This window comes from Sturnus vulgaris, chromosome 2 (genome assembly GCF_052056855.1).
Source record: "Sturnus vulgaris isolate bStuVul1 chromosome 2, bStuVul1.hap1, whole genome shotgun sequence".
In the NCBI taxonomy this organism is placed as follows: Eukaryota; Metazoa; Chordata; class Aves; order Passeriformes; family Sturnidae; genus Sturnus; species Sturnus vulgaris.
The window spans coordinates 102,580,271-102,608,194 of record NC_142244.1 but is presented as its reverse complement, the minus strand read 5'-3'; the positions used below and the strand labels follow the sequence as shown (position 1 = coordinate 102,608,194).

The 27,924-nt window shown below is 43.0% G+C and overlaps 1 protein-coding gene across 1 annotated transcript; it reads right to left on the bottom strand.

Annotated features, from left to right (window-relative positions):
* Positions 1–695: 695 nt before the first annotated feature.
* GRPR (gastrin releasing peptide receptor) lies at positions 696–23,731 on the bottom strand. The gene is made up of 3 exons (XM_014875886.2): positions 22,309–23,731; positions 4,262–4,613; positions 696–1,752 (listed from the first exon to the last, which is right to left on the bottom strand). Exons 1-3 carry the CDS (start codon positions 22,725–22,727, stop codon positions 1,360–1,362), a joined length of 1,164 nt encoding a protein of 387 aa, XP_014731372.2. The 5' UTR covers positions 22,728–23,731; the 3' UTR covers positions 696–1,359.
* Between the last annotated feature and the right edge of the window lie 4,193 nt (positions 23,732–27,924).

Sequence of the window (27,924 nt, the reverse complement as noted above, 5' to 3'; positions counted from 1 at the left end):
CCCAAAGCATCTGCAGACACAGGGCTGAGTGCTTTTACACTGCACAAATGACTTTTTCTACAAATACAGAGCAAACCCAGGACAAAGTTTTACCAGCTTTCATTTATCTTTTGGTGTGGTGATGAAAATTATCATCATCAAAGAGGATAAGGGCCATTAAAAACCCAATATTCTGCAACAGTGATTGGTTTATGGCCTCATTTGGCAGCAGTTTTATTTATCAGGTGTGCAGCTTCATTGCATGTCTTATAGCCCAGGCACTTTGGGAGTTTGTTATCTGCAGGACACTGTGCTCCTGTTCCAGAATAGATGTACCTGGCACAGAAATTGTTCTGGGGCAAACATTACAGTAGACCTGTTTCTCTAATATGTCAGCCAGTTTTGGCACTCTGTCTCCACAGATTTCTGTGAAGACAATACGAAAAAATGTAGGTTGTAGATTACACCTTGCATTGCTGATAGCTTTTGCTGAAAAACTATAGTTTTACAAAGCACTACTACATGAAAAATAGCTGTACATCAATTTCTGCTATTGCCTGCCCTCAGTTAAACCCGACTAAAATTTTCTGGTACCACTTACGTAATTCATTATGTCACACCTTTGAAGACAGGAAGAACAAAACAGTAATGCTTGGAAATTGCCCTGCTATCTCTTCCACGACACGGCAAAAGCTCACACGGTTGAAAGCTGTAAACATATTCCAACTCACATTTATTCACGTTACTGCTTTCACATTGACGTGGTGCAAGATACTGCTCATTTCAGATGGGGCCACAGACATGCCCCAGTAAACTCTTGATATCTTTTAGACCATGAATTAATACTGTACTCAGAACATTAATAAATACATGAAAAGTCTGTAAATGACCTACATTGAACTCCTTTGTAAAAGTATTTACCTTATTTAAATGGATTTTCATGTCAAAATACATTACACTATGAAGTGATGGATGCAACTGTTCTGACAAATTATGTGCACCTGATATGGTCTTTATCACTGCTGTAAGTCTGCTTAAGTTTGGGATTGAGCAGGAAGTGATGAACATTCTGCAGAGCCAAAGAAGATTTGATCTTAAGGTGCTCATTTTGCTCTCGTTGAAAGCACAGCAGCGCTTCCCAGGGAGCTCCTGTGGGCTGGTGCTCAATGAGCTGATGCTCTGGCGATGCCTCAGTCCCGAGTGAAATGCTGGATGCTTCAACCTCCGCCCAAGATGAAATGCTGGATGCTCCAAGCTCCTCTGAGTTCTCTGAGCACACTGCACCTCCTGGCATGTGCATGCGTGTGTGAGCTGCTCACCATCCCCACGGAGCAAAGTCCAGCAGCCATGCTCAGCAATTGATGGTCCTGTCTGTGCCCTTTAGACACAGCCTTCGTGGCAGATGTGGTTGCCATTGATCAGGCTGAAGGTGGCCAGGGAGTGGTTGGTGCTCTTGAGGGAGGTCATTCGTGTGGTGCTCCTGGCCATGCTGTGGGAGCGGATGAGCAGGCGAGCTCTGCAGCACAGCAGCTGGTTGTTGAACTGCTTCCGAAAGCTCTTGCTGAGCAAGTAGAGAGCAAAGGGGTTGACACAGGAGTTAGTGAACGCCAGGATCCGAGCACAGATGCTGGCAACAAAATGCAGCACTGAGGTGTCCACCTCGGAGTAGTGGTAGGACCGGTACAAGTAGATGATGTGAGTGGGCAGCCAGCAGAAGGCAAAGAGGCACACGAAGACCAGCACGGTCCTGGCCAGGCGCTTACGGGACTCAATCTGCACAAAGAAAGACAAACACAGATTAGCTGCTGTTCCTAGCTCAGACCAGGAGCTGGCTATTTTTGCCAGTGCTGCAGTTTTCCAGCTAACATATGGCAGGTGGCATGTCCAGAGCAGGGAAATCTGGACTGCAGGTGAACAGTCTCCTTGTCTCTCCTCAAACCCCTTCCCTTATAAACAAATAATTCTGAAAATTTATTGCATAAGAAGTAGTCTTTTCTTTCCTGTTTAGAGATTAAATTCCAATGGCTTGTCACTTTGCAAAATCCCAGTTCTGGCAACAAAACTGTGGACAATCTGCATTAGTTATCCACACATAATATATACAATCATATGTAATTTTAATAAATTACCTTATTATTATTTCTATTATTATAATTAATTATCTTGTAGGAGTCTGGGATATTTCACAGAGCTCACAGGCAGGACATTCTGCCATGGGGCCATGTGGTGTATGTACACAAAAGTGCAGTCAACAGCTCACAGCCCTTTGAGACCAAGTGCAGCACTCAGAGTCTGAAGGAGAGATGGAGAAACAGAGAGTATTCTGTACTTGGAGGAACACCAAGGCAGCAGCGAGGTGGACCCTTCAGCTGAAAGCACTGGAACCACCAGGAGAGAGCTATAGGTGGTGAATAGATGGATGACCACCTCTCGACCTAATCTGAGCTTTGTCAGGGAAAGGTGCTTTCAAAAAACCAGCTAGCATGCAGTATAATCTTCATGCAGACTGGCCACACTTTTTTTTTACTTACTTCTACACACTTGGAGTCAACCCAGAAGTATTGCTCAACTGAGGGGAGCTGAGGTAAACCAAACCTTGTCTTTTGTCCACAAGTGCTGCACATTAAGATAACAAAGCCACTGAAAAACACATCTCTCTTCCTAATGAATGCAAAAGCCATGAAGGAAGTTGCCCAAAATGAGAGGACAGAGTTGCCCAGAAAAATCTGCTAAAATGCACTGCTCCCTGGCAGAGGTTGTGCAGCCAGAGTTTGCAGGATTGGGAAATTTAATGCTGCTGACCTCTTAGGGCTCCCTAATTTTCTCCTCTGTGGTAATCCCACTAATGCTCCCCAGATAATCCTAGGAAATTAGCTGCATCCCACTTCTTGTATTTAAGTAGGATGTGGATGGCCTGCAACTGGTCCTAGCCTCAGCTCTGCTTGCCCTTGCTCCTACCCCAGCGTGGCCACAGTGTCCAGCCAGGCTCCCAGGACACTGCCCCAACCTCAGTCTGCTTCCAAGCTCCACAGGTAAATAGGAAACTGAGCATCTCACATAGGCTGATCTATTCTCAGGATAGCTGCAAACAGGAAACAGGCAGGAGAGACATGGCAAGCCCATTTTGACTTTATTTGGTGCCCCTTTAATGGCACTGACTAAAAATCAGCCATTGAGCTCAGGAAGGACTGACATGCATCAGGTGATAACGTCTCCAGCGAGCAGGCTGAAAATTAAATCCTTTGAGAAAGGGCTCTCCTTGGCTAAACCATATATTCTCTTAAAATGTATTCTTAATTTGATATAGGGCTATTGAGGCCACATCTGCACTATAAAGAAAGGAAGCAATGCAATAAAGAAATCGATACCAGTTATCTCAGATGGAGACATATAGCACTTGAATGCACTGCAGGACGGGAATGATGGACGGAGGGTTCTAGACCAGCCTGGCCTTTTGCTTTCTTTAGAGTTCTCTCCCCAAAACCAAAGGGGAAAGGGCTGCTTGTACTGCTCACTTTATTGCCACTAATCAAAACAGCCATTGAATCAGCAGAGAAATGGCCTGCAGGGGAAAAGATTTACGCACATTAAGAAGGGAAAAAGGATAAGGATTTCAGGGATCACACATTATTTGATGGGCAAAACCCAAGTCTTTCCAGCCTTACTGCTTCAGCATAGCACCTGAAGGCTATGTAAGATGATTGTGTTGGGTCAGCCTGAGGTGGAGGTGTCAGCTGGATCCAACCGAGTGGACAATTGCTCAGCTACCAATGGCTTGTGTCAGTTTAGCTGAGGTTGAAGCACACCTCAGTTAAAAAGGTAAGACAAATTAAATAAATACATCAAGCTAAATAGGCTGTTTAGAAACAGGCAAGGCTTTATCCAAGGTCCTCTCTCTGACAAAGCAACTTTGTGAAGTTTTGATTTTCTCCTGTATCACCCCTTTGCTTCAATCTGCAAACACTGTATCTGCTCTGCCCCTTTCCCTGCATCCTAGTCAATACCTTCCCAGGCTTTGGCAAGGGTGTCCTGCTATGCTTGCCATGGAAACCACTCTGCCAAAGCCTCTGAACTTACAAACAGGAGGAGACACAGACCTTAAACAGGCTTTAACTGTTTAGCCCTGTATCATGGCTTCTTTCATTTTAATTCTTTTACCCCACCTAATCAATTAAAATCAGTGTGACAGACATGGTCCGTCACAGTAGCAATTTCCCTGTATTCCCTCTCTCCTCACAGATTCATAGAGAATGTTGATTTTTGAAGAAAGCCAAATCTCTACCTGTTTCCTCACATGCACGTTTCCTTCCACAGGGATGTTGTAAGCACTCCGGATCAAATTCTTAGCAATAAAATAATAATACACTGAAATGACAGACAGGGGAATAATATAAAATATGAGAAATGATGCCATTGAGTGAATTTTGGGATGCAGCCCATCTGAATGAGGATAAGGAGCACAGCTGATAAAGGTTTTATTAGTCTCTTTGTCATGGAAAGGGTGCAGATCTGAAAATACTGCTTCAGGAATGGCAAGTAACATGGATACAATCCAGATTATAGCAGCTCTCACACAAATCTTCATCAGTGCATGGGATGCTTGGATCTCCATTGGCCTTACTATAGCTTTATACCTAAAAAAACAAACAAAAAAAGGAAATAGTTTACTGACCTCAACATTCAAGCATAGTATTCCTGCTTTTCCCTTCCATTCAGAAATAAAAACACAAACAAAATAATTCTTTACTCAAGACTGGATTCTTTCTGATGTTTTCAATTTCAATATTTTCAATAGATTTCTCAATTTAAACCAGAGCCACCTGTCATCAGTTCATTCAGTGTCATGTGTATTGATTATGAGTTCATTTAATTTGTAATTGACCGACAAAGCCCAGGGCTCCCTGACATTAACATGTTAATTAGTATTAATGACATTAATATGTGTCCAAATAGCATTAAGACAGGAAGTGCAATCATAGACTTCTCTTTGAAAGTGTACAGCAGCTTACACCCATTCACAGAACAGTGTTGAAGGAAACTGGGCTGAGATTTTGCCACACTTTTCAAGCTGTGAGAATAGTGGTCTCCTGCAAATGTTATTTTTTCCCAAGCTACAAAGAGTATGTTGCCTGCTTAATTGCTGTTTGGTGGTGTAGCTAGCAAGAGTTTTCCCTAACTCAATGCATTCAGGTTAAGTACCCAGAACTGCTATTCTAGACACATAGAGATATTAATTCATGTGAATTTTTGTCTTTCATGATTTCAGCCTTTCAGAAAATTGTACTTTAGAATCAAAGAATATCAATGAATTAAACTTATTTTAAATTGGTATGTGTAATAAGAGGAATGGAAAAGGTCTTATGAGAGCTTCATATATGTTGGAGCCTGCTCTGGCAGGATTTGACACTCCAAGCAAGCCACAACTCACATATGCATTTAAGGAACATGGTAGAAGGGGAAAAAAGGGTAATTAGGAAGGAGTATCCATAGGTTTCACAAATTAGGATGGAGGGTAATTATTATAACAGTTACAAACTGTTGGATATTTCTTCCAGGATCTGCCTCACTCCACCCATGGAGCACTTGGCTGCCCTTGGTCACTGGTGTGCCTGGGTCCTGGGCTGTCCCAGCCCTCTTTGGCATGGCAGGCTACATCCCATCAGCTGCTCCAGGGTCCATTTCTAAGCTCCTTCCAACAGCTGGGCTGGGCACTGGGCTGGGAGCAGAGGCAGTGAGCACAGCACCCTGCCCCAGTCCGGGCAGTGCACCAGGGCCCCTCCATGCAGCAGCACAAACACGGACGCTCTGCAGACACTCGTGACTCCCCACTGCCACAGCCTGCTTCATCCTAAAGCTCAACATCTGAAAGAGTAATCCAGCAGTCCTCCACTATTTTCCCTGGGTAATTGCTTTATTTCCAAGGTAAGCATGCATTCAGCTTCTGATTATATAGAATATCTTGCTCAGCACACGTAACTTGCCCTCCATTTGGTGTCTACGTATCTGGATGTATTTTAAATACACACACATATTTATATGCATGTATATTCATACTTACATAGCTACATACATAGCTACATACTTATTTTTATGAAGAGTATATCTAGACATTTTGTCATTTGCAGGTATTTCTTCATACAGATGTCTTGTGTAGAGGACTTTTCCTTTCATCTACTACAAACACTGGGCTCAGTAGTTTGCTGTTTAACCACTTATTGTCCAAGCTCTGCAGCTCTCCTTTTTTCCAGCTGCAGTGGCCAGGCACAGTATTTTTAAGGCTTGCTTAGCACCTCTTTAACTTGCACTCTGAAAACTGGGGATTAAGTGGTGCCTTACCACAAAGCACAATCTTACAGCATCAGATCATAAACTTAGGCAAAGAACGTCACAGGTCTTAAACAAATATGATGCTCTGCCTATTGCAGTCATAAAACAGAAGTGCTAGGCAGATTACTAAAGGAGTGGTGTTGAAATAGCTCAATTTATAGTCTCATTGACCAGATACAGGTTATTGACAGAAACACAAGCTCACTGAAAGTCTTTGGTAAACCTTAAAGAAGAGAAATGCAAAAGGAAATTAATAATATATCAAGGTGTTAGCAAATTTAGTTGATTCAAAGGTCTTTCTGTAGATGTTTACTGTATGCTTATTAGCATGTCATATTAGCATGATTATTTCAGGGATTGTCTTACAAAATATAGACAGCTGAAAGGATATTTTCCAGTATTATGTTCCAGGAACATGGGTAAGTTAAAGAACATAGAGAAACCGTTTAATTTTTATTAACACTAACAGAGTTGGGGGAGCCAGAAAATTACTCCGTTTTAAGTTATTGGTACATTTTAATGAGAGATGGCATTTAAAAACAATTTAATTTGAACAGAACATCGTTAGAAATGTCTAGGAACGCTGGCACCGACTACTAGGCATTTAGTGTATTTTTAAAGCCTCCCAAAGCAGATGTAAGAGAAGATATGAGAGAGGTTTTCCTTGCAAGGGGTTCAGTGTAGACCCAAAGGATGGCAATGAAAGAACAGAAAGATAAAACAGAAGAAACAAAGCTGGAAAACAGATTTCAAAAATATAAATTCTCAGGTGCAGAAAGACAGGTAGATATTTTCTTATTAGCCTGACAATCAAATAAAATTATTTTGCTGACTATCTGCAAGACTTCCTTGCTGGTGGGTTAATTTAAGCAGAAATCTCTACTAATCTTTGTTAGTCTCCGAGTATTGATGTGTGATTGATCTGTACTGATCTGGTAGGAATCCCCATTTCCAGTCAGCCTTGCTGATGTATTAGTGGGTCTCTCCAGTCTGTGTTTCAGCAGCTCTACTCTGCTATAGAGCTCAGGCTCTGGGCTGTTGGGAGTCAGTAATTTAGGAGTCTCTCTGAATTTTTCAGAGAAAAATCATAGCACAGGGATTGAATTAAAACTTTTGGATAGATTAAAGTATGTTAAGCTACTTACACATAAAGTAGAGGTGTAAGTTTAAGTTTTAGAATAAAACAAGCAACTAAGTAAGTAAGTAGAATGAGTTTTAAATGAGTTTAAGTGAGTTTAAATGAGTTTTAAAACATAGTTTTAAACATAATAAGACTATAGTAAGAATATTGCTTACATTTTTCAGATAGAACAAGATAGACCATATACGTAGTTCATATGTAGCCTGGCGTGCTAAGAAACTAGAATTCTAATAGGCTAAGCAGTAGTGGTTTAAGTTTGTGTCTTTAGCTTGTTGGGAAGTTTCTATATAAAAACATACATTGGGGAGAGCTGGTGCTTTCTGCCTTTTACTTTGTGTTTTGCTGTTGCTCCAATTTCCTCACTGCCATCATCATCTCCCAAAGAAGACAGGAGCTGCTGCAGCAACATCAGCCCCACCGGGACCATCAGGAGCAGCTTCTGCTTCTCTTTGGGACCCTAAACCAAAACTTAGCATGGACTTTAACACTTGTGACTCTTTGCCTTTCGAGACTGATGTGCCTTTGCAATACACAACTTTATAGCAACTATTTAGCTGCTTGGCTTTTTAAAGAAGACATCTTGACAAATGGTGCCTAGAGCACCGGAGACTTAACCCCACACTGTACAGCAGCTGCCAGGGCTGCTCCTGGTGAGGGCACAGGGGGTGCTGACCATGGGGAATTGGCCTCCAGCCTGGTGCTTGGGCTGAGACACCGCTGGATTTTCCTGTTGCTGGTGTTCAGTGGGTGAAAAAGCTGCACCTTCTGTTTGGCTTCAGAGTAGGGCTCAGAAATGCCTTCACTCCTCTACTTTTCCATACCATTTTCCTGGCAGTGTCAAGCCTGGGTTTGATAATTTATTTGACATTTCTTCAGAACTTCATCAAGGTAGACTGGATTTGAATAGCAGCTTGTTCTGCTTTTCAGCATGTATATTTTCAGTTTGTATGTCAAATAATATTTCAAGCTTTCCATAGCTTTGTCCCCTGCAATTTGTTTTTCAATTACTTCGCCTGAGGCATGTAACTTTCCCATATTTAATATCCAGCATGTGAATATTTCAATCCACTTTGAAGGGGACATTGATGAATATACCAATACACCTTAGAGGAGCTATGGACCTCATGGAACTGAGCTTTCATGCAAAGGTTTTATTATGGCATTGTTTTTAGCCCAGATTGTAACACAAGCTATGAGATTATGTGTTACATTACATGCTCACCTGTCTGCAGTGCATCTAGACTTGGCCTTGGACTGATCACCTCTGCTGCTTGCACATTCAGTCTCTAATTATTTATTATTTGAAATATATATATATTATTTTCAGCTAAACTCCTTTTCCTATCAGCTTTTCAAGAAATTAAAAAAAAAAATTTAAAAATCAGAGGTACAATTCATGCACTGCAACAAAGCCCAAAATTTCGAGATAGGCCTTCTGAAGATTCAGCTGAATAAAACATATGGGCCAAACAGCCCATATGAAAATGACTGGGTTACTGATCTGGTTGGAAATATGAAAGAGATGCTGACCTTTACTACTGTCAGTCTCTGAATTTTTCTGTTCCCACTTGTGAAGCAGCAAACTGCTATGTCCCTGCAGCTGCCAATGACCTCCTAGCCAGGATGGATGCCAGTAAGCTCCTTGTCTTGCAGTCTCACTGAAAGAAGCCCTCAAAAGAAATTACTCATGGGGCTCTTCTAAGTGTGCTTCATATAATTGCAATTCATGAGGCACTGTGAGGATTCCCTGCTAAGGAAATCCTCCCCACACCAGCCACAATGACTCTGGTGCTGTCCCTGTTCTCCAGGTCGGTATCCAAGCCTCCAAGACAAAGCTGGTGATTGTGTTGCTTTAACCCAGAACACCTGATCACTTCTCAACCTAATCCCAAAAATTTATTGTGAGTTGGTAGGAGCCCATAGAACATGTGCATCTCCACTGAATCCATGAAAACCTCTTCTGTACATCCCTTAGGATCTCTATCGTGCTCATTGAGTAATTGTTTCTCACAACTGAAACTACTGAAATTACCATAAACCACTAAAATGTGGCACACCCAAGGCCTTTCTGTGGTAAATACTTTTCCCACTGAGGTTACTATGCCAGGGAAACAGGAAAACTGTGTCATTGGCCTTGTGTTAATAATAATGTAACTAATGATAATATCACCTAATGTACTCTAAAGCTTGGAGTATGCAAACATTGGTTAATACCATCCACTTAGCCCCAAAGCTGCAGCTTCAAATTGAAGCACAGAAGTAGCTGTAGCATGAAAAAGACACTTACAGATACATTGTCCAAAGATACCAACCAAAATACAGCCCCAAATGGATGTCAGTGTTTCCTAGGTGTAGTTTCTCTGTTGGTAAAAAAATATTTTGTCCATCTTTGTGCTCCTCAGCTGAACCAAGAAAATACACACCACCTGAAGCATAAACAGGCTTTGCCTTCAAAGCCATACTGCATATATATTTCTAAGCATAGAAGGGCTGCAATTTTGCTCTCTGGGGAAGAAAGGACCTTATCCACAAAGACTGCAGCCTCAGTGTTTCCTTCATGGCTTTTTCCTGTCACCTTCATCCACTTACTTATGCCTGCTACAACAGCCACAAAAATTAAATGAAAACAATTAAGTCATGGGGAGGAAAATCAGATGCTTGCCTGGGATTTTAAATTAATTTAGCTTCATATGTCTAAGCCTTTGGTTTGGGTTTTTTTTTGTTTGTTTGTTTGTTTTGGTTTTTTTTTTTTTTTTTTTTTTTGTTTTTCTTGTTTGTTTTTTTGGGTGGGGAAAGTAACTTTATGCTGTGTGGAGAAGCTGGTGCTATAGGCAGCCTCAGCTTGCTCTCCTCTTTTATGACTGCTTTGTATTATGTCAGCAAGGAAAGCTAATGTAGATGACCCAGGAGTGTAGGGAGAGAAAATGGCTGAAAAAGGCTCTGTCACAGAGTACTGCCCTTTACTTTCCCAGTCCTGCCAAGCACATCCATCTTTCTAATGCTTTCTTTAGTGTTAAGCATCTAAGTGCTTAACACTTGCAAGAAATATAAGAGGAAAAAAAGGCCTGCTCATCCTTCCTCCAGAGAAAAGGGACCCTTCAAAAATGAATTTGCAGGAGTACTTAAGTGTCAAGGAAAGTTTCCTTCAAGTAGTATCATCTGTTACTATGCCCAACACCATTTACATAAAAGGATCCTGTGCCCCACTCCTGAATTTGTAAAATGGTTTAAAACCCAAGTGTGTTAAAACCTGTTCAAACAAGAAACCTGTTCAGGAGCCTTGCCCACCCCTGCCTCCTTACTGGCCCCACTTTTTCGACTGCATCAGGCTGGGAGGAAGATGAACATATTACCACTTTCTTTCTCTCTGAAGTGAGAAATCTGCTTACAAAGTTTTGAATCTATTTAAACTGCTCTATTTTGAGAAGTTGAGATAATTTGAAACTCAATTTTAAATAAAAAAGCAGAGATTGGCTGGAATGGACTGATGTCTTGCAGAGTCATGTAACTTTCTGAGATGTGAAAACACTGAGTTCCTTCCAGTTCTGGAAAATTATCCACAGAAATTGCCATGACTTCCTGTGGTAATGATGGAAGAACTGTCTCTCAGTCAGCTTGTCTTCCATACTACTTCTGTTCCCACTTGTAACTGATATGGTGAGAAAAGTGCAATTTGCAGTCCCTCTGATCCCCAATCATCTGTTCCCATTTTTAAGGTTAATGGCACATTGGTCTGGTCCTGGCCTGAGAACAGACCAAACAAAAATCCTTTCATTGAGATTTTGCAATTATGTTCTATGAGCATCACATTATTGTTTTGCCCACATAATATGAAGGATTGGCTCAATTACCATGCAAAAAAGCCTCAGGCAACAGTGAAATGGAAAAGCTACATAAAGCTATGGAAAAGCTACATAAATGAAGAAGATGGTGTAAAGCTCCACCTGGAAGGCAAGAAAACAGTCTTACTAAATATACCAAGAAATTTATGACAAATGCAATGCCAAAAACTTTCTTTATTGTTTCTACCATAGATGTTATGAATATTTATAGCTCTGAAGACAATTCAGTAAATCCACAAAATTGCTAGACTGTCTAACCCATCAACACACTCCGACAACCTATTCTGGGTCTATCTGCTTTCTGCATACTTAGTTAAGATTATCATTATTATGCATTATTCTTGAGTGAACATCTGTTATTAAAATCTTTAGTAAATTGCATATGGGCACAAAGACATCTCTAATGGGCAAATCTTAAATACATTGGCAGGTACTTCCTACTTTCTCTTTTTATTAATTTAACATTTAAATGAAAAGAAAAAGGAAGCATTGATGGAAGTGGCATAGTTATTACTTTTAAAGCATATGTTAAAAATTCAATCTGTAACATAGCATACTGCTATGTTATCCTGGAATATGGACAAATAAGAATCTCAGTCTAGGAATGCCTAAATTCAGAATTGAGACAGAGTGTTTTAGAGACCACTGAACTGCACTACATACTGGGGAAGGAGAGCTTAAACACTAATCATTTGATAGTGAATGTGTTATTCCTAATCATAAACATCCACAGCCTAAAATATTTCAGAAATTAAATATACATAAGAAAAACAATGGATTGAGAGCTTACTGCAGGAAATAATGTGAGTCCCATGGACATCAAAAAAACCCCCTTTACACCCAGGGTAGTTATTCCCAGAAGGTGACTTTCAGCCTCATTCCAAATGAAAGATTTCAGTGGGGCCAGCTTCACGGCTCCTTGTGAACAGATGTGAGACCTGCTGCCTGAAGCAGGGCTGGGCCCATTCATTCACAGAACCACAGAATATGCTGAGTTGAAAGGGACTCACAAGGATCATCGAGTCCAACTCCTGGTCCTGCACAGGACACCCTAAGAGTCAGACCTTATGCCTGAGGGCATTGTCCAAATACCTCTGGAGCTCTGTCAGGCTTGGTGCTGTGAGCACTTCTCTGGTCACTGGGGAGCTGTTCCAGTGCTCAGCCACTCTCTGGGTGAAGAATCTTTTCCTAATATCTGACCTAAACTTCCCCTGGGACAGCTTCAGGCCATTCCCTTGGATCTTATCACTGGTCACTACAGATCAGACATCAGTGCCTGCCCCTCCTCTTCCCCTCATGAAGAAGTTGTACCTGCAGTGAGGTCTCCCCTCAGTCTCCTCCAGGCTGAACAGACCAAGTGACCTCAGCTGCTCCTCACAGCTTCCCCTCCAGACCCTTCACCATCTTTGTTGCCCTCCTTTGGATGCTCAGTAATAGTTTAATATCTTTCTTACATTGTGGTGCCCAAAACTGCCCCCAGCACTCGAGGTGAGGCCGCCTCAGCCCAGAGCAGAGCAGGACAATCCCCTCCCTTACCCCCAGCTGGCCCTGCTGTGCCTGATGTCCCCCTGGACACAGTTTGGAAACATCCTTTAATTTCAAAACCAGCGATATCCCACACAGCTCTCCAGCACCAGCTAAGCACTGCACACATTCCTATGTGCTCAGTGCCTGGGTACAGCCAGAGGGATGTGCCTGTTTGTGCCATGGGGCACCAGAACACACACAGGTGTTGGGGCTTGCCTTGTGTGAGTATCTGGAGTGCAGCTGGGAGAACTGCTGCTGACACTGGGCCACCAGGCATGAGAAGGGGCAAGCCTCAGGGATGCTTTCCATCCAAGGCTTTACTGCCTCAGCCCAATTCTCCAGGGATGTCAGCAGCCTGGCAGTGGGAGATCTGCATGCCTGAGGATTGAACTGAGACCAGGGCAACTAAGCTGTGGCCTCAGACATAGACCCCTCACTTCACTAGAGAATCTGCCTTATTTCTGCTGAAAGCACCACCTTTGGTGCATAAAGACAGAATCACTGAGTAATCTAAGCAGGTGACATAACTGCTGGATATCCCACAGAGTCAGTTACAGAAATTCATTAGTTTCTAAAAATGGCAGATTCTCAACAGAAAAAGTCCTGCCTGTGATGTAAAATAAATCAATATTGTACCTTGTTTTGACAGAGAAAGAAGAGCTCATCATTGACCTAAAAATTAACACTTCCATAAGCTGTAGCAGCTGTGGTGTGCTTATTTTAATTTTGTGGAAATAAAATAAAAAGCTATATATTTAGAACCAAGGCCAGTTTGGATGAGGCTTTGGGCAACCTGGTCTACTGGAAGGTACTCCTGCCCACTTCTGGGGCATTGGGAGTAGGTGACCATTAAGATCTCTTCCAAACCATTCTATGATTCTGTTAACTTTAGAGAAGCAGATTTCCTAAAGTTAAAAGCATCTTGTAAATCAACTGACTGAGAACATAAATCTAAAGAGACATCACTAACTATACATTAGTCGCTGAGTCCCAGCCTGCTCCCTGTGTTCTCCCTCCTTGACATGAAAAAAGCACAGCAAAAAGCTGCCCTGTATTACAGAAAAGGAGGAGTTATGCTAAAACGTCAAAGAAGTAATTACAAAAATCAATATGCAACAGATGGGAAAAAAAGGAAAAGTAAATGACAGCAAGTATTGGAGTTTTAAAATGTTGGTGACTGATAAGGGAAGCTGAAGGAGCCAACAAATTATCAAAAGTCACTCTGGAACAAACAAATATGCATTTTAAAATACACCAGGAATAAAAAAATATCAGTAAATCAGGCATACACATAAATAGTGGAGATATGAACAATGATGACACAAAGTGAAAAGCAATAACCTGATAGTCATCATCAGGACCAAAGGAGCAGGAGATGTATGTGGTTCTGTACTATGAGTGCAGTACTACAGATGTAGCAGAAAACTTGTGAGATGTATTAAAGAAGATGTGAGCCAACATCTCCTAACACAAGCTAATTTCACACCAACAGGCCTAGTAATTTACACCTAGGAGTACTAAAGGAACCAGCTGAGGAACAACTGGTGTTAATTATTTTACAAATCTTGTAAAAGTGGTGAATTTCCTCAGAAGTGGAGAACTGGCTTCAAATATGTGATGTTCAGAAAGGCTGGATGGTGTGACCAAGAAAATTGCAAATATTTGTGCTGCCCAAGGCCAGTTGTAGAGGAAATAAGAGATAGGTTAATACTGCTAACAGGTGATAATTAATATATTTGTCTTGTTTAACACACAGCAGATGTTAGGGGTTTTTTGTCTTGTCACAACATGATAGGGGATGTAAATAGGATGTGGGCCATGCTAGTGTACAGAGGAGCTGCAGCTTTTGTGGGCCTGTTGGCACAGATGACTGTGTATATAGAGACACACATGTGTGAACCAGAGTACATGTGGTCCTTCCTCTCCTATCCATGCAATCCCTGTCCTACTCCCACAGGAAATGGTTAAAATTAGGCCTCCTAGTCTGGGAAAGGGGGATTCCAAGTGGGGGCCCTGAGCCCATGCTTCCCTAGCAGGGCATCAAGCACGGTGGTAAAAAGCAGTGTGTGGAACCATATGTAGCCTGGGTCCTGGGAATTTTCTCTAGCTGCAGTGTTATTTATTTTATAGCCTGCCTTAAGCAGACTATAAAACCTTTGCTGGAAAAGTTTGCAGATGACACAGTGGCTAACCAGACTGAAAATATAGAGTCACTGGGGTAAATGGCCATAGTCTAAAATAAACCATTTGAACTCAGTTATCTGTAAAATAGTAAACACAGGAGCCAAGTGAACAGGAGATGCAAAAAATTAGTGCTCTGTTAAGGAAAGAAGAGACAAAAGAAGACATTAGAGTGACTCTTCTGCATGTGACAAAATGAGATATCCTGTGGGATTCTCATTGTGTCATGGCTTTATTGTAATTCAATATAAAGCTAAGCCAGTTATATGATGCTTAAGTCCTTTCAGCGGTTTCAGTAAACACAGGTGTCATAAAAGATCATCACCACTATATGAACCTCTAGCAGCAGGTAGGGGCTGAACAATCTGTTACTACCCTTAACTGCTCTAATCACAGAGCCATAGAATAGCTTTGTTAGAGGGAACCTTTAAAGGATCAACAAACCCAAACCCCTCGCAATAAGCAAGGACATCTTCAATTAGGTCAGGCTGCTCAAAGACCCATCCGAGCTGGCCTTGAACACTTTGAGACGTGAGGTCTCCACCAATTCTCTGGGCAAGCTCCTTCCAGTGCCTCACAACCCTCATCATAAAAAATTTCTTCCTCATGTGTAACTGAAACCCACTGTTTTTCAATTTAAAACCATTGCCCCTTGTCCATTACAGGCCTTGGTAAAAAGTCCCTCTCTCTCCTTCTTATAAGCCCCTTTAAGTATTGAAAACTGCAATAAGGTGTCCCCAGAACCTTTTCTTCTCCAGGGCGAACAACCCAAACTCTCTCAGCCTTTCAGGTTTGCTGTGAGTTAGGTTATTATGCAGTGGTTAAAGGTCAGACAAATTTCAATTTGAAACATGACATGAGTTCTAAGCAGAGAGGAGACAGAGTGCCAGACACACAAGAGGTGGCAGAGTGATATAGGCGCTTTTAGTCTGAATTCTCAGAAAGCAGCCTCATGTCACTGGAAAGATTTGTTTTTAATCCAAACCCTATGAGATATTCAGTAGCTTCTGTGTACAAGTGTGGGCAAGAAATACTGCTGAGTTGATGGCTAGTGCAGTGTCTCCTAGTCCTGCATCCACGTCTCTGGTTCTCCCAGGTCATTTGAACATTCACGTCTCAATCTCATGCTTCAGGGCTGCCTGAAGGGGTGAAGAAACATTTTATTCTCTCAGGGTGTCATGGTACTGTTTTCTGTCCTGCCTTCCTAGAAAGCTGCAGAGACTGGCTGTGGACAGAGGGTAAGTGAGGACAGGATGGCAGAGCTCTAACAATGATTCTCCGTTTGATTCCCCACAGTTTTCTGCAGCCCAATTAAACTGATCACTAGCCTGGCATCAGGAGGGGAGTTTCTGCCAGGCATCTCCAGCTTTCTGCTTTGCTCTACAACAGAGCACTTGGCTTGCTGCTGGGATGCCTTCAGGTGCCCCAGCACTGTGATAGGCCTATGGACTGTCCCTGTTTTCTGGTCCATGGCATAGGGATTTTGAAAACCCTTATTCTGCCTGAGAGCCTACGCAGCAGACACTGCCTGCAAGACATCATGGCCCATGGTCCTAGATTGTATGGGGTGAGGTGGGCACCTGGGGGTCAAACTGCTGAAAAACAAGGTGAACGGACTCCATAGGGACAGTGGTGAACTCTCTTTCCAAAATAAAGGAACACTGGTTATTGCAAGGGTTGTCTCTGAGCGAAGCACTTACTGGATGCTTCACAGTATGGTTGTGCCTGCTTCTACTTTTTCAGCTCAGCTACCTCCTACTCTTCTCAGCCAGGCTGTTGCCCACATCTGAACATCAAATAGTAAGACATGAACTGATGAGTCCACCCTAAGCTCATCTCCCTGCAGTGATGGTGAAATCCCAGCCCGCTGCTGGGACACGCAGCCGGTAAATTCTCTGCAGCCAGCTGCTCTCCTTAATAACAGTGTGTACAGCACCTCGTACTATGAGACCATGACAACTGATTGGGGGTTTTAGGTCTTACTGAAATGTAAACAATAGGTAATCTGACTTTTCTTCCTTTTGATTGCTTAAATATTGACAGTGTCCAGCACATTAGCACAGACTCTAAACTTAGATTTCCGTCCCACTGCTATTAATGGGAGCTCTAATCTTCCTGGTTATAGAAGTGCATCTATTGTGTTTTAGCCATCTGCTCTGGCTAATCAAGACATTCAGAAAGTTTGTGTTGCTTGATCAGTTGCTCTTGGTGCAGATGGATTCAGGGGTTGAGGAAAGAAGAGCTAAAACTAAGGGTGTAAAGAGCGTTTATATTCTATTGACACAGTGGCCAGAAACCAGGATCTAAGACTCTTGTACATCAGCTGAAGGAGATATGTGTATATCACCCTGCATCCATCAGCACGTGAAGGGCAGCAGCACAGGCACTGTGCCAGTGGCAAGGGTGGAGATGGGGCTGCCTGATGCTTTAGTGTGAGGGAAGGCTTTGGGCTGGGCTCGAAGTCCCTCCAGTTTTCTTCCCTGGCTTGGAAGGACCAATGTTTTGGCTGAGATCATGAGGTCACATCAGTGGATCCAAACTCTCCATGTGGGGTATCATTCTGCAGACTTGCTTTGACTGGGTTAGAGGCCGTTTTGGTAGTTCAGAGTGGCTTTCTCTGCCACCTGCTTAAACCCTCCTGGGGCTGCACGGTAAATTACAGCACAAGTAAAATGCTCCAAAATAGTGCCTTAGTTACATGAAGGTGTTTCATGAATACTGTGACTAGAATGCCCAAAATATATTCTTAACTGCTGTGGACTTGGCACTTTACAACTGATGGTGTTTTTAAAAAAAGTGTCATTATGTAAATTAACTCAGTGGAAATATGGGTTGACTTTTCATAGCTTTTTATTAGGGTGGCATGCTTCCCTTAGTCCTCTACTGGAGATATAAACCAGTGATTGTAAAGTAAAGTAAATGAACTGGCACTTAGATATTACACCTCCTGTAGTATTGTAGGTAATATTTATAGTAGGGGCTGGAGACATCTAAATCACAGAAGAAATGAGTCCACTAAACAAAGACACTTGCATATTTAAAAGTGTGTTTGTAGAAATTCTGGGTTTGTTTCTTTCCTTGCACTGCTGCCTTTTTTAGGAGTGTTGTTTGAAAGTTTTATTTCTTAGATAAACAAACTGTCTTATGAGTTCAGAGGAACATCAAAAGTTGTGTTCGTGGTGCATTCCAAGGACCCAGCAGAGCTGGGAGCCCTGCAGCATTCCTGCATCCATTGCAAGGCACTGAGGTGAACATTTCCAAAGCTAACATTCTCATTTCAGGTGTCCCACATGACTGCAACCATGCTGTCTGCAGCTGGTTTTACCACTGTAAGTGCTTAATCTCCCGTGTAATGTCACTCCACATATCTCACCACACTGTCACTCCACCACAGGACTGCAGGCAGCTCTGGCTGCCAGGCATGCTGCAGTTTTCCAGTACTAGAATCCACGTAATCCAAAGTGCTTAAAGTAAAGATGCTGCTTGTAAACTCCAATTACATTTTACACTTACTCTGCTGTGTGCTTGTAAAAACAGCATTGCTTCAGGAAGGTTTCACTGCATGAGCACCAGGGCATTTCGATCTTTTAGGATGTCAGTCTAACAGTGAGGAACTATGATCAATGCTTGTCAGCCTGGTTAATTCAAATGCAAATGTATATACCCTGTCAGTCACTGGAGAAAGCCAATTAAATAAAGACTTCTCCCATGACATGGGCAATTAAATAGTTGCTTTTCCTCTTGCTGTGCAAAGATTTTCCTTAATTTCCTGTCCCTTGCTGAGACAGCCTTCGCTTTTCTGCCTGGGCTAGAAGCCCAGGTGTCACTGCTCTCACAGGTGCCTCTGTACCCCTTATCCTTGCACCGAGGAGGAGGTGAAGGAGGAGGAGGGCAGAACCCAAACTCCCACTTTTTCTGGGATAAACTGAGCAGTAGCTGAAGAAACTACTGGCTTGACAGTGCAGAGCAGCAGGGCAGACAGATGTCCTTCCCCTACCAACCTCATTTACAGTGTTTCTAAAACACACAAACATCACACACACACATGGGCTGCTTGTTTCTTCGCTCTTGTATACTCAGCACGGGCGCCTTATCACTCGTGGAAGGTGGCTGGAAGCACAGGACATGCCTTAACCCTCTCCTAACTGCTGTGAAAATTTGATACACTTGCAGGAAAACAGTTGTCACCTGACAGCTCTCACTGCTCCTGCAAATGCAGCCAGACAGATGCAAGCACTGTGCAGTCAGTAGACTGGTCCCAGAGGAACTAAATTTGCAATACTGTTAACTCTTTCTTGTCCTTTCTTATATATTTTCTGAAATAATAATGAAATCTGAAGGAAATCGCATGATTGTACACAGACCCATGCTAAGCACCCAGGGACCCTCTGGCTGTCCCTTCCTGCTCACACCTGTGCAGGCATGCTCAGCTGTGTCCATACGTACACAGAGCACTTGCAGGCTTGGAGGCTCTCACTGCAGGAAGAGCTGAGGTCAGCAGTTTTTCCCTCTGTTTCTCCTTAAGAAGTCTGCAAGCGAACAGTCCTCTGCACAGCCCCTCGTTCTGGTGGTCAAACCACTGAGCAGCTTTAGGTACTCGCTGCTGGAGGCTGGCACTCAGCCAAATGTTTGCAGTCACTGGCAGATGAGAGATTCCTAACACAGGGCAAAGTGGAAATGGAAAGAATGGAAGTATACCTCAGGAAGGCATATGCTCTAGCACTGATGATGTGACTGCAAAAACCTAAAACTGGGCTCCTCATTTTCAGAAGGTGATCCCACACAGCCAGGATTATTTGTACCATTTTTGTAATGTAGCATAAGTGTCTCACACACTCTCACATACTCTATCTGCCCATCACACCTATCCACTGCCTTTCCCCTTGTGTTTCTGTGGTCATGCCTCTGGAAACTACCCTCTTGTATCACATTCCAATGCTTTTCTTTACATGTCAGACTTCTGTTCCCTCGGACGTCTCTGTAGGCATCACCATGATATGTTCCATAATGCCAGCAGTTGTTTCCATTTGCTTTCATCAATTGAAGGATGATGAAACCAAGAGGGTTTTATGATAATTTTTTGCAGATGATGAATTATAGACAAAAGGTCTGTAGTACACTGACAAGTTTCCCTTTTCTTGGAGACAGTGTCATGTAATGCTTTTCAGAGTAAGAGGTTTAGGAGGCTTTTCTCACACATGGTCTATGGCTTAGATTAATGAAAACAGAGACATTCACATGCATCATATGAGCATCTGAGGTATCACTGAACATTAATCATCTCACCACCACGCCCCTTTTTCTGTTTCCCTTCATGCACTGCCATGTCTGTCAGCAGAAATGGGTGTCTGTGAACCCATCCCACCTGCCAGGCTCAGCATCTCACCTGCAGCAGGGTGCTGGGCTTCCAGACCATCCACAGCCCCCAACCAGCATCACCACGTCGGTTCACACTCAACTCACATTTTGGAAGTTTTCCCTTTACATTTTAAGGTTATTTCCCTATGATTCTGATATGATTAATATTGGGGTCTGGAGTTCAGGGTGACAGCTTTAAGGAAATAGACTAATGGGCTGTGAGTTGACAAAATATAGACTGTATTATTTTGTAACAAAATTAACCCTGCAACGCTGTTAGTTTATCAAAATAGAAACTTAGCAAACTTAATAGGTAAGGGACACTTGTGTTTCAATGCACAGCATATTAGATTCATAGACCTAACAAAGTTAAAAGTTTCATTATCTCCTTCTGCAGAAGACCACAGATGCATTAGAAGAGGGTAAAATGATCCCTTGGAAATGGAAACATTTGATCATCAGTGCAGCATGATGGTTAACAGGTTCCTGATAAAGCCGAAGTTCAGAACTTGAAGTCACCAAACCCAAAGCTTGGCACAGCTGCTGTTTTCTGTTTCTGTTCTGTTCTATCACTTCAGCCAAAAAGTGCTATTGATGTGCTGCTCAGTAAAAGCATTTGCAATGTTTACTTTATGTAGCATGTGATCAGATAGCAATAAATATATCTAACATAATCTTATTTACAATGCATTTTTCTTTTCCTTATATCCCTTAAAACAACTTACATTACAGCTTTAGAAAGATGTATTTTCCTGGAGAGATGCTTATTGTTTTCCCAACATTTTCTTCAGAGCAGTCAGGAGGGATCCAGATACCACATCAAACTCAGGAGCAACAGTGCATGTGGTCTTCCACCAGTGCAGTTTCCCTATCTTCACAGCACTTTAAAGCATATTGCTTTAAGACTTTTATCTACACATAGGTCTGTTTGTCATCTGCTACTGGGACAGACAGTGCTATTTTTATATATCCCAACACGGAGGAGAGGACAAACATATTGACCATTCTGTCTGAAACACCGAGGAGTTATCTGCTTTCATTGAAACTGCAAAAAGTATATCGAAATATGTGTGTGAACTACATTGAAATCTGAACAAATGTAGTCTGATATTTTAGAGCAGCTTAGCAAGACAGTGGCATGCAAGAGTACCCAAAGCAAACCTAGGTTCACTTATTTGTGAGCAAGGATACAATCCCCATGTCTTTTTTGATCACAACAAAACTGAAATAATTTTTTCACTCAGTACTTCTGTGTCACTTCAGCATGGTGACAATGTATTCCTTAATCTCTTTTGGAAGCATCCAGAAAGTAAACCAGCATATTTACTACACATTATTATTTAGTAAACATTATTGGAAAATGAAGTTTCTCAACCAACAGCACAGATCAGTTTTGACTGGATAGGGGGCAAACTGTTTAACCAAGGGAAGTACACGGGCTATGGCAACTGTGATTCCTGGCAAGCTCATCAGAATAGTTGAAAAATATTTTATAAAATATTGCCTCACGTATTATTAACTGTAAGGAAGCAAGCCACTAGAAAAAAATTGATTCTCACTGCATTTTAAATTGCTGCTCTAGTGCCTTCACACTTCATGAAGTATGGATCAATTATCTTTTTGGCAAATATGAACATGCTATCTTTTAATAGAGCTTCATTAATGGTATTTTCTGTCTCTGGACTTTAGCTTGTTCTCCTCTTGTCTCTCTTTGAATTAATGTAGCCTATTAGCTAAATTGCACAAACATTTAGTTTAGAAAAAGTATCCTGTGTTCAGTCTGCATCCTTCTCCTGTATGGTAATATACACCAGAAATCGCCTGAGGCAATTTTTCTTCCCTCATTACATTAAAAAAGAAACATTTTACCTGAAAACACAAACTTAAAATTGTGCATTTTATGGAGTCATAATTATGCAAGCTTCTTTTCAAGGCAACAGCAGCCAAGCTTACCTGTCAGCTGAGAGAGCAGTGAGAGTAAAGACTGACACCCCTACAGAGGTGAGCTGTATGAAGGGGATAAGTTTACATCCAGTTCTGCCGAACATCCACTCGTCAGCAAGGTACCTGCTGGCATCCACAGGCACACAAGTCACTAAAAGCAGCAAGTCTCCCAGGGCCAAACTGGAAATGAACAAATTAGGGACATTTCGCATGGATTTCACAGTACAGAAGATCTTAATCAAAGTGATATTGCCAATAAGGCCTATCAGAATGATGATCCCATAGATCGTGGGGATGGCGTAGAGGAACGCTGGGTAAAACCAGTCTTCCACAAGGAGGGAGACGTTTGCACTCTGGTTGACAGAGATGTTATAGAAAATGAAGTTATCTGTTTCTAGGTCTAGCAGAAGGCACTCTCCAGATGCCATCGTCCTACTTTGCTCTTCTTGGAAAACAGCTTTCTTCTTTGAAAGTCCTCACATTCCTCAAATTAATTTCTTGCTTTAATTTTGCTGCTCCTTGCTGGCATTAAACAATCAGAAGAGTTTAAAAGTCATATTACTTGTCTTACAATTACATGTCACATCTTGTCAATAACCAAATCAAAAAGCACCTGCAGCTTTCTCCAGAGTTTCCATAAGGTGAAAGGAGAACATGTTTTAGCGTGGTTTGAATTGTGAAACTTGCCTTTTCCTCCTTGACTTTTCTTGCTGTTAAGCATTCCTCAGCTCTGGAAGACCAATTATCAAATTCAAAGACCAGCAAGTGGCAGGCATTTTCGCAAACGGGGCTCGTTAAACTCCCAGCTTCAGGTCTGCCCGGCAGCTCCGAGTCCGAAAGCAGGGAGTTACAGAAAGCAAGAACTTTCGGGAGCTGCTGCCACGCTGCATTGCCAATCTCTCCCGCTTTGGGTGCCTGCCCCCGCCAGCCGGATTTAAAGCGAGGGTGGAAAGCGGGGCTCGGCTGGCAGCTCGGATCCTATAGGCAGGATGTTCTGGACGTCAATCCTTGCGCTGCTTCCCACGGGGTGCGCGGGCTGCTGGCAACGCGACGGGAGCGCTCGGGGAGCGCCGGGGAGAGCCGGAGAGGGCTCAGGAGTGCTGGGGAGTGCTAGGGAGGGCTCGGGAGTGCCGGGGAGGGCTCGGGAGTGCCGGGGAGAGCGGGGAAAGGCTCGGGAGTGCCGGGGAGCGCTGGGGAAACGCCGGGGAGCGTCAGGAGCTCTCAGGGAGAGCCGGAGAGCGCCAGGGAGTGTCAGGAGAGCGCCGGGGAGAGCCAGGGAGAGCCAGGAAAGGCTCGAGAGTGCCGGGGAGTGCTGGGGAGCACCGGGGAGGGCTCGGGGAGCGCCGGGGAGGGCTCGGGGAGCACCGGGGGAGCGGTCGGGGAGAGCCGGGGGAGCGGTCGGGGAGCGCCGGGAATCTCCGGCCGCCTGCTGGATGCTCCGGGCAGCGCCGCCCTTAACTCTTTAGCTGAAAAAATACACATCTGCTCACTTAGGGCTCCCGACGTGCGTCACCGGCTCGCCACCCACCTCCTCCTCCCCTCCCCCCCTCCCCCCAAAACCAAAACCGATTCTCCCCCCAGAAAAATCAAACCCCAAATCTTCCCAAAACAAAAACAACAACAATCCCAACCCCCCCAAACAAACCACAAAGACCCTCAAACCCACCGAAACCAAACAACCCTATCCCAAACAAATCAAAGAAAACCCAATCTATTTAATTTCACACTGCAAACAATGTGTTCAGAAAAGCCATCCCACCTTCTTCACTTAAAAGCACAACTATTTCCCTTGCACTCCGGTATTGAATTGTTCCAATGAAGGAGAATGATGACATAAAGTCAAATTCATCTTCCCCTCTCCTCCCTAGACAAGAGAAATTAATAAAGCCAATTAGGATAAAACCCAACATTGTCATTAAGGTAGGCAAATTAATATTAGCACTGTGAGCCTGAAGTTATACAGGGAAGCCTTAACTCTGCACACTTTTATGTTAATTTTTTAATTTGGTGGTAACAATGCCAAGATTATTCAATGCAATAATTTCTATTTATGAGGTAGCCATCATACTGGCATCCATAGATAATGCACGTTGAGATGCAGCAGAAAGAAATTTGCTTGTCTTATAACAGTCTGAAAAAACTCCTTCTTAGAACTGAATTAAGATAGAACTATTACTGGTGCCTTAATGCTTTACAAAAGGTTATTTATGAATATATATGAGGACATTCTGGACTGCAGAGATACATAGTCAATTTGGAAACCAGCCTGCAGAGTTAAATGAATCTGTACTTTACATTTTTCTCTCACGACTGCTCATTTTTGCACCCAAAAGAATGTTTTACCAACTGCTAGAGTTACTTGGAAGTGAGAGGGGAGGCGATTCAAAGTAGGCATTAAAGTGTGATCACTGGTTCCTGCACAAAAGAAGCATTTCAGGACACAATCTGGAAAATCTCCAGGGGTTTCAAAGTGGTGTCCCAGGGTGGGATTTGAAGCAGGAGGCTTCAATAGCTGTTTTTCAGCTTCATTCTCGTGACCTGGGTCAGTATTTTCAGCTGTTTTTCTGCTGTCCACTCTAAGTCAACAAAGGACTTATGTGTACCCTTAATTTCAAGTAGGGCTACTTACATATGTTTTTCAAGCCAAACACCCATGAAAGTGCTGTGCTGAGAGCTTGAGAGTGCAGAGGAGAAGCCAAATTTTCTAGTATTCCTTTCAGCCTGTTTTTAGGAATAGGCTGGAGGTTACCACTGTTAAAAGTAGAGGACGGAGAGCAACTGTGCACATTCTGATCGGGGCACACGGGCACTTCTGTGGGTCAGGGCCAGCTCTGGGCAAGTCTCCCAGGTTGGGTGGATGCCATTTGGAGGCAATGCCATGTTTGGCACAACAGAACCAAAGGCACAGAGAGGAACTGTGAAGCTACTGAAGCAGCCCTGCCACACACCATGGTGGGACACCTCTCCCAGAATATCCCCCAGCATATCTGGGAGCCTGGTGATAGGGGCTGCATGACAAAGGGATGCACACTTTCCCCCCTCCCTCTCCCAACACTTTGCCTTCTGAGCATTGGGATAAAGCGGGGAGGACACCTCTGGAAGTGGGAGCAGCCACTTGGTGTAATCCTGATGGACCCGTGTGCCCAGCAGCCTGGTCAGTAGTTGGCAGTGACCTACCCTGAGTAGGAGGTGGTGGCTTCTTGTCTCCCTTCCCATTGAAATGACTTGTTGACACTGGGATTTGTAAACCCACCACTCAGAGATATAACATCTCTTGCTCTCATCATGAGCCTTTATTTTTCCAGATGGAAAACAAGGTGGTCAGTTGGACAAAAATCCTCTGATAGAACCTCCAAGTCATCTCTCTTCACCATTTGAGCTCTTCTACACTATAACCTCTCTTCCCTTTACATGGAAAACCATGTGGGGTGAGCAAAGGAAGAAATGAGAAGCAATGCTGGAAATCCTACTGGTCTGGCAGCAGACAGTGATGTTGATCACTCTTCTGAGATGGGGCATATCACCATATCCCAGATGTCTCCATCAGTGAAGGAAAGGGCTTTCATGACCTCTGGGAGGATGCAATTCACCTTTATCTTTGCAAGGCTGATAGTTATTCCAGGAAGCATTTCAAGTCTAAACTTACAGCTTTCTTATTTTTGCTTTTTACAAATTTAAGCTTCAGGTTTAGGACAAATTCTTCTGACAATAGACAATGAGAAACTGAAAAGACAAAAAAAAAGATTAAAAAATCAAACTTTAAACCGAACAAAACCAGGTCCTATACAGTTTAGATTATAAAAAGTATTCATTATTTATGTCAAATGTAAATAGACTGTTTCAGGGAAGATGAAGGACACAGGGTTTTATTCACCATTGCCTCGCCTGCAGATGTACCCCAGAAGTAACTTAAAAATGCTGAGGATGTTTTCCAGACATGTTTTTATCTTGTCACAAATTGCATTTGAGAGGTTTTGTTTATAATAAATGGTGTACCTTTTTAATCATTTCACTCGAGCATTTATCTTCCCTGGGCAGGCAAAATGTCTGGGCATTTGTATGAGCATACCACCTCTGTGTTCATTTCAAGATCCCAAGCCTCTCTCCAGAAGAAGGTAAGCATCATTACCCTTGTTTCACCACTGGAGTAACCTGCATGAATATTTAAAAAACCAACCAAACAAACAAAAAACCAAACCAAAACAACAACAACAACAACAAAACAAACAAACAAAAAAACCCCAACAACAACAACAAAAAAACCACCAAAAAACAAGTGACTGCCCAAAGTTACTTAAGCTGTTGGCAGAGTTGTGAATAGAATAATGCAGGGCTCATGAGCCTGGTCCTGCATTATAATGGTTTTTGGTTGCACAATGAGAGATTCCACACATACTTTCACTAGATGCTTTTTTTGTCATCTCTCCACCTTTATCCAACCTCCATGACAGCTGCAAAGGGACAACCTTCTTTTGCTCCTTAACTGTGCACAATGGGGAGATTTGTAAAAGTTTGATGGGCAAAATTTTCAAAAGCACTTAAACCTACATGAAAGGTAAGGAAATTTAGGTCCCCAGATTGCTTATGAGCTCACCACCCAGAAGTGGAGCCAGAGTTTCAAACAAATGCAGTCCTCATTGAGAAAAGTACACACTTTTCAAAGTTGCTTGAAGAGCTGCAGCTGCCACAATCACAACTCCAGGCAGATTTTCAGAGCCCTAACAGCCAGTCGAGGTCTTTTGAAAGACACTGATCATGTGTTCTACATATCTAAACGGACTGCTTTTGAAAATCTAATGCAACAGGGGGATCTGAGGCCCTGTGACGTTCCATGGGAGATGATCTGGTGACAGGAGCCAGAGAATGCTGGTGTGGCCACTGGCAGACCCTGAGGCTGGCCCAGCCATCACCTCAGAGAGCAGGAACCACCTGCTGCACCAGGCTGGGCAGCCCATGCAGCATCCCCCACACCAAGCACTTCCAGCATGCAGGGAATGTGGGGGCAATGGGGAATCATCTCCGTGGAGCATGGCCCTTTGCCAGGGGTGTCATGGTTGCTTGTGTGATTTTCCTTCATATCAGCTTCTTCTTTATTCAGCTCAGAGGAGATGAATAAACTTGCATCCACAGTCAAGAGTCAGGAGAGGAGTCCCTGTGCTCAGGGTTCTGCTATTTCCTGATAACTGGATTACTGGGGCTAGGAACCAGTAAACCAGGGATTACTCGCTGATGAGTTTGTGGAGCACAACATCCGCTGATTTACCAAGTATTCTCCTTCTGCAAACTCTTCATCTCCCACAGGGAACAAAGCAGTGTAAGGCATCCTGCCTATAATTGCTTCAAGCAAATTCTTCATTTTTATTGCTGTCACCCCTATGTGCCCAAATCGTGCTCTGTGTTCACCATTTCATTTCAGTCACCAAAGTTAACAGAAACTGTTCACAAAAAGGTGATTTTCCAACCCATTTCATTCCAGGGATCAGATTTATATCAGGGCATTACGGAGTAAATTACATAAACTTTTTATTTGCTTGAGCAAAGATCTGTACTCATACCTGCACGACTGGAGGTCAGAGGGGCTGGGGAAGGAACTGAATATAATTCACAGTGTAAAAGTCCCCCGAG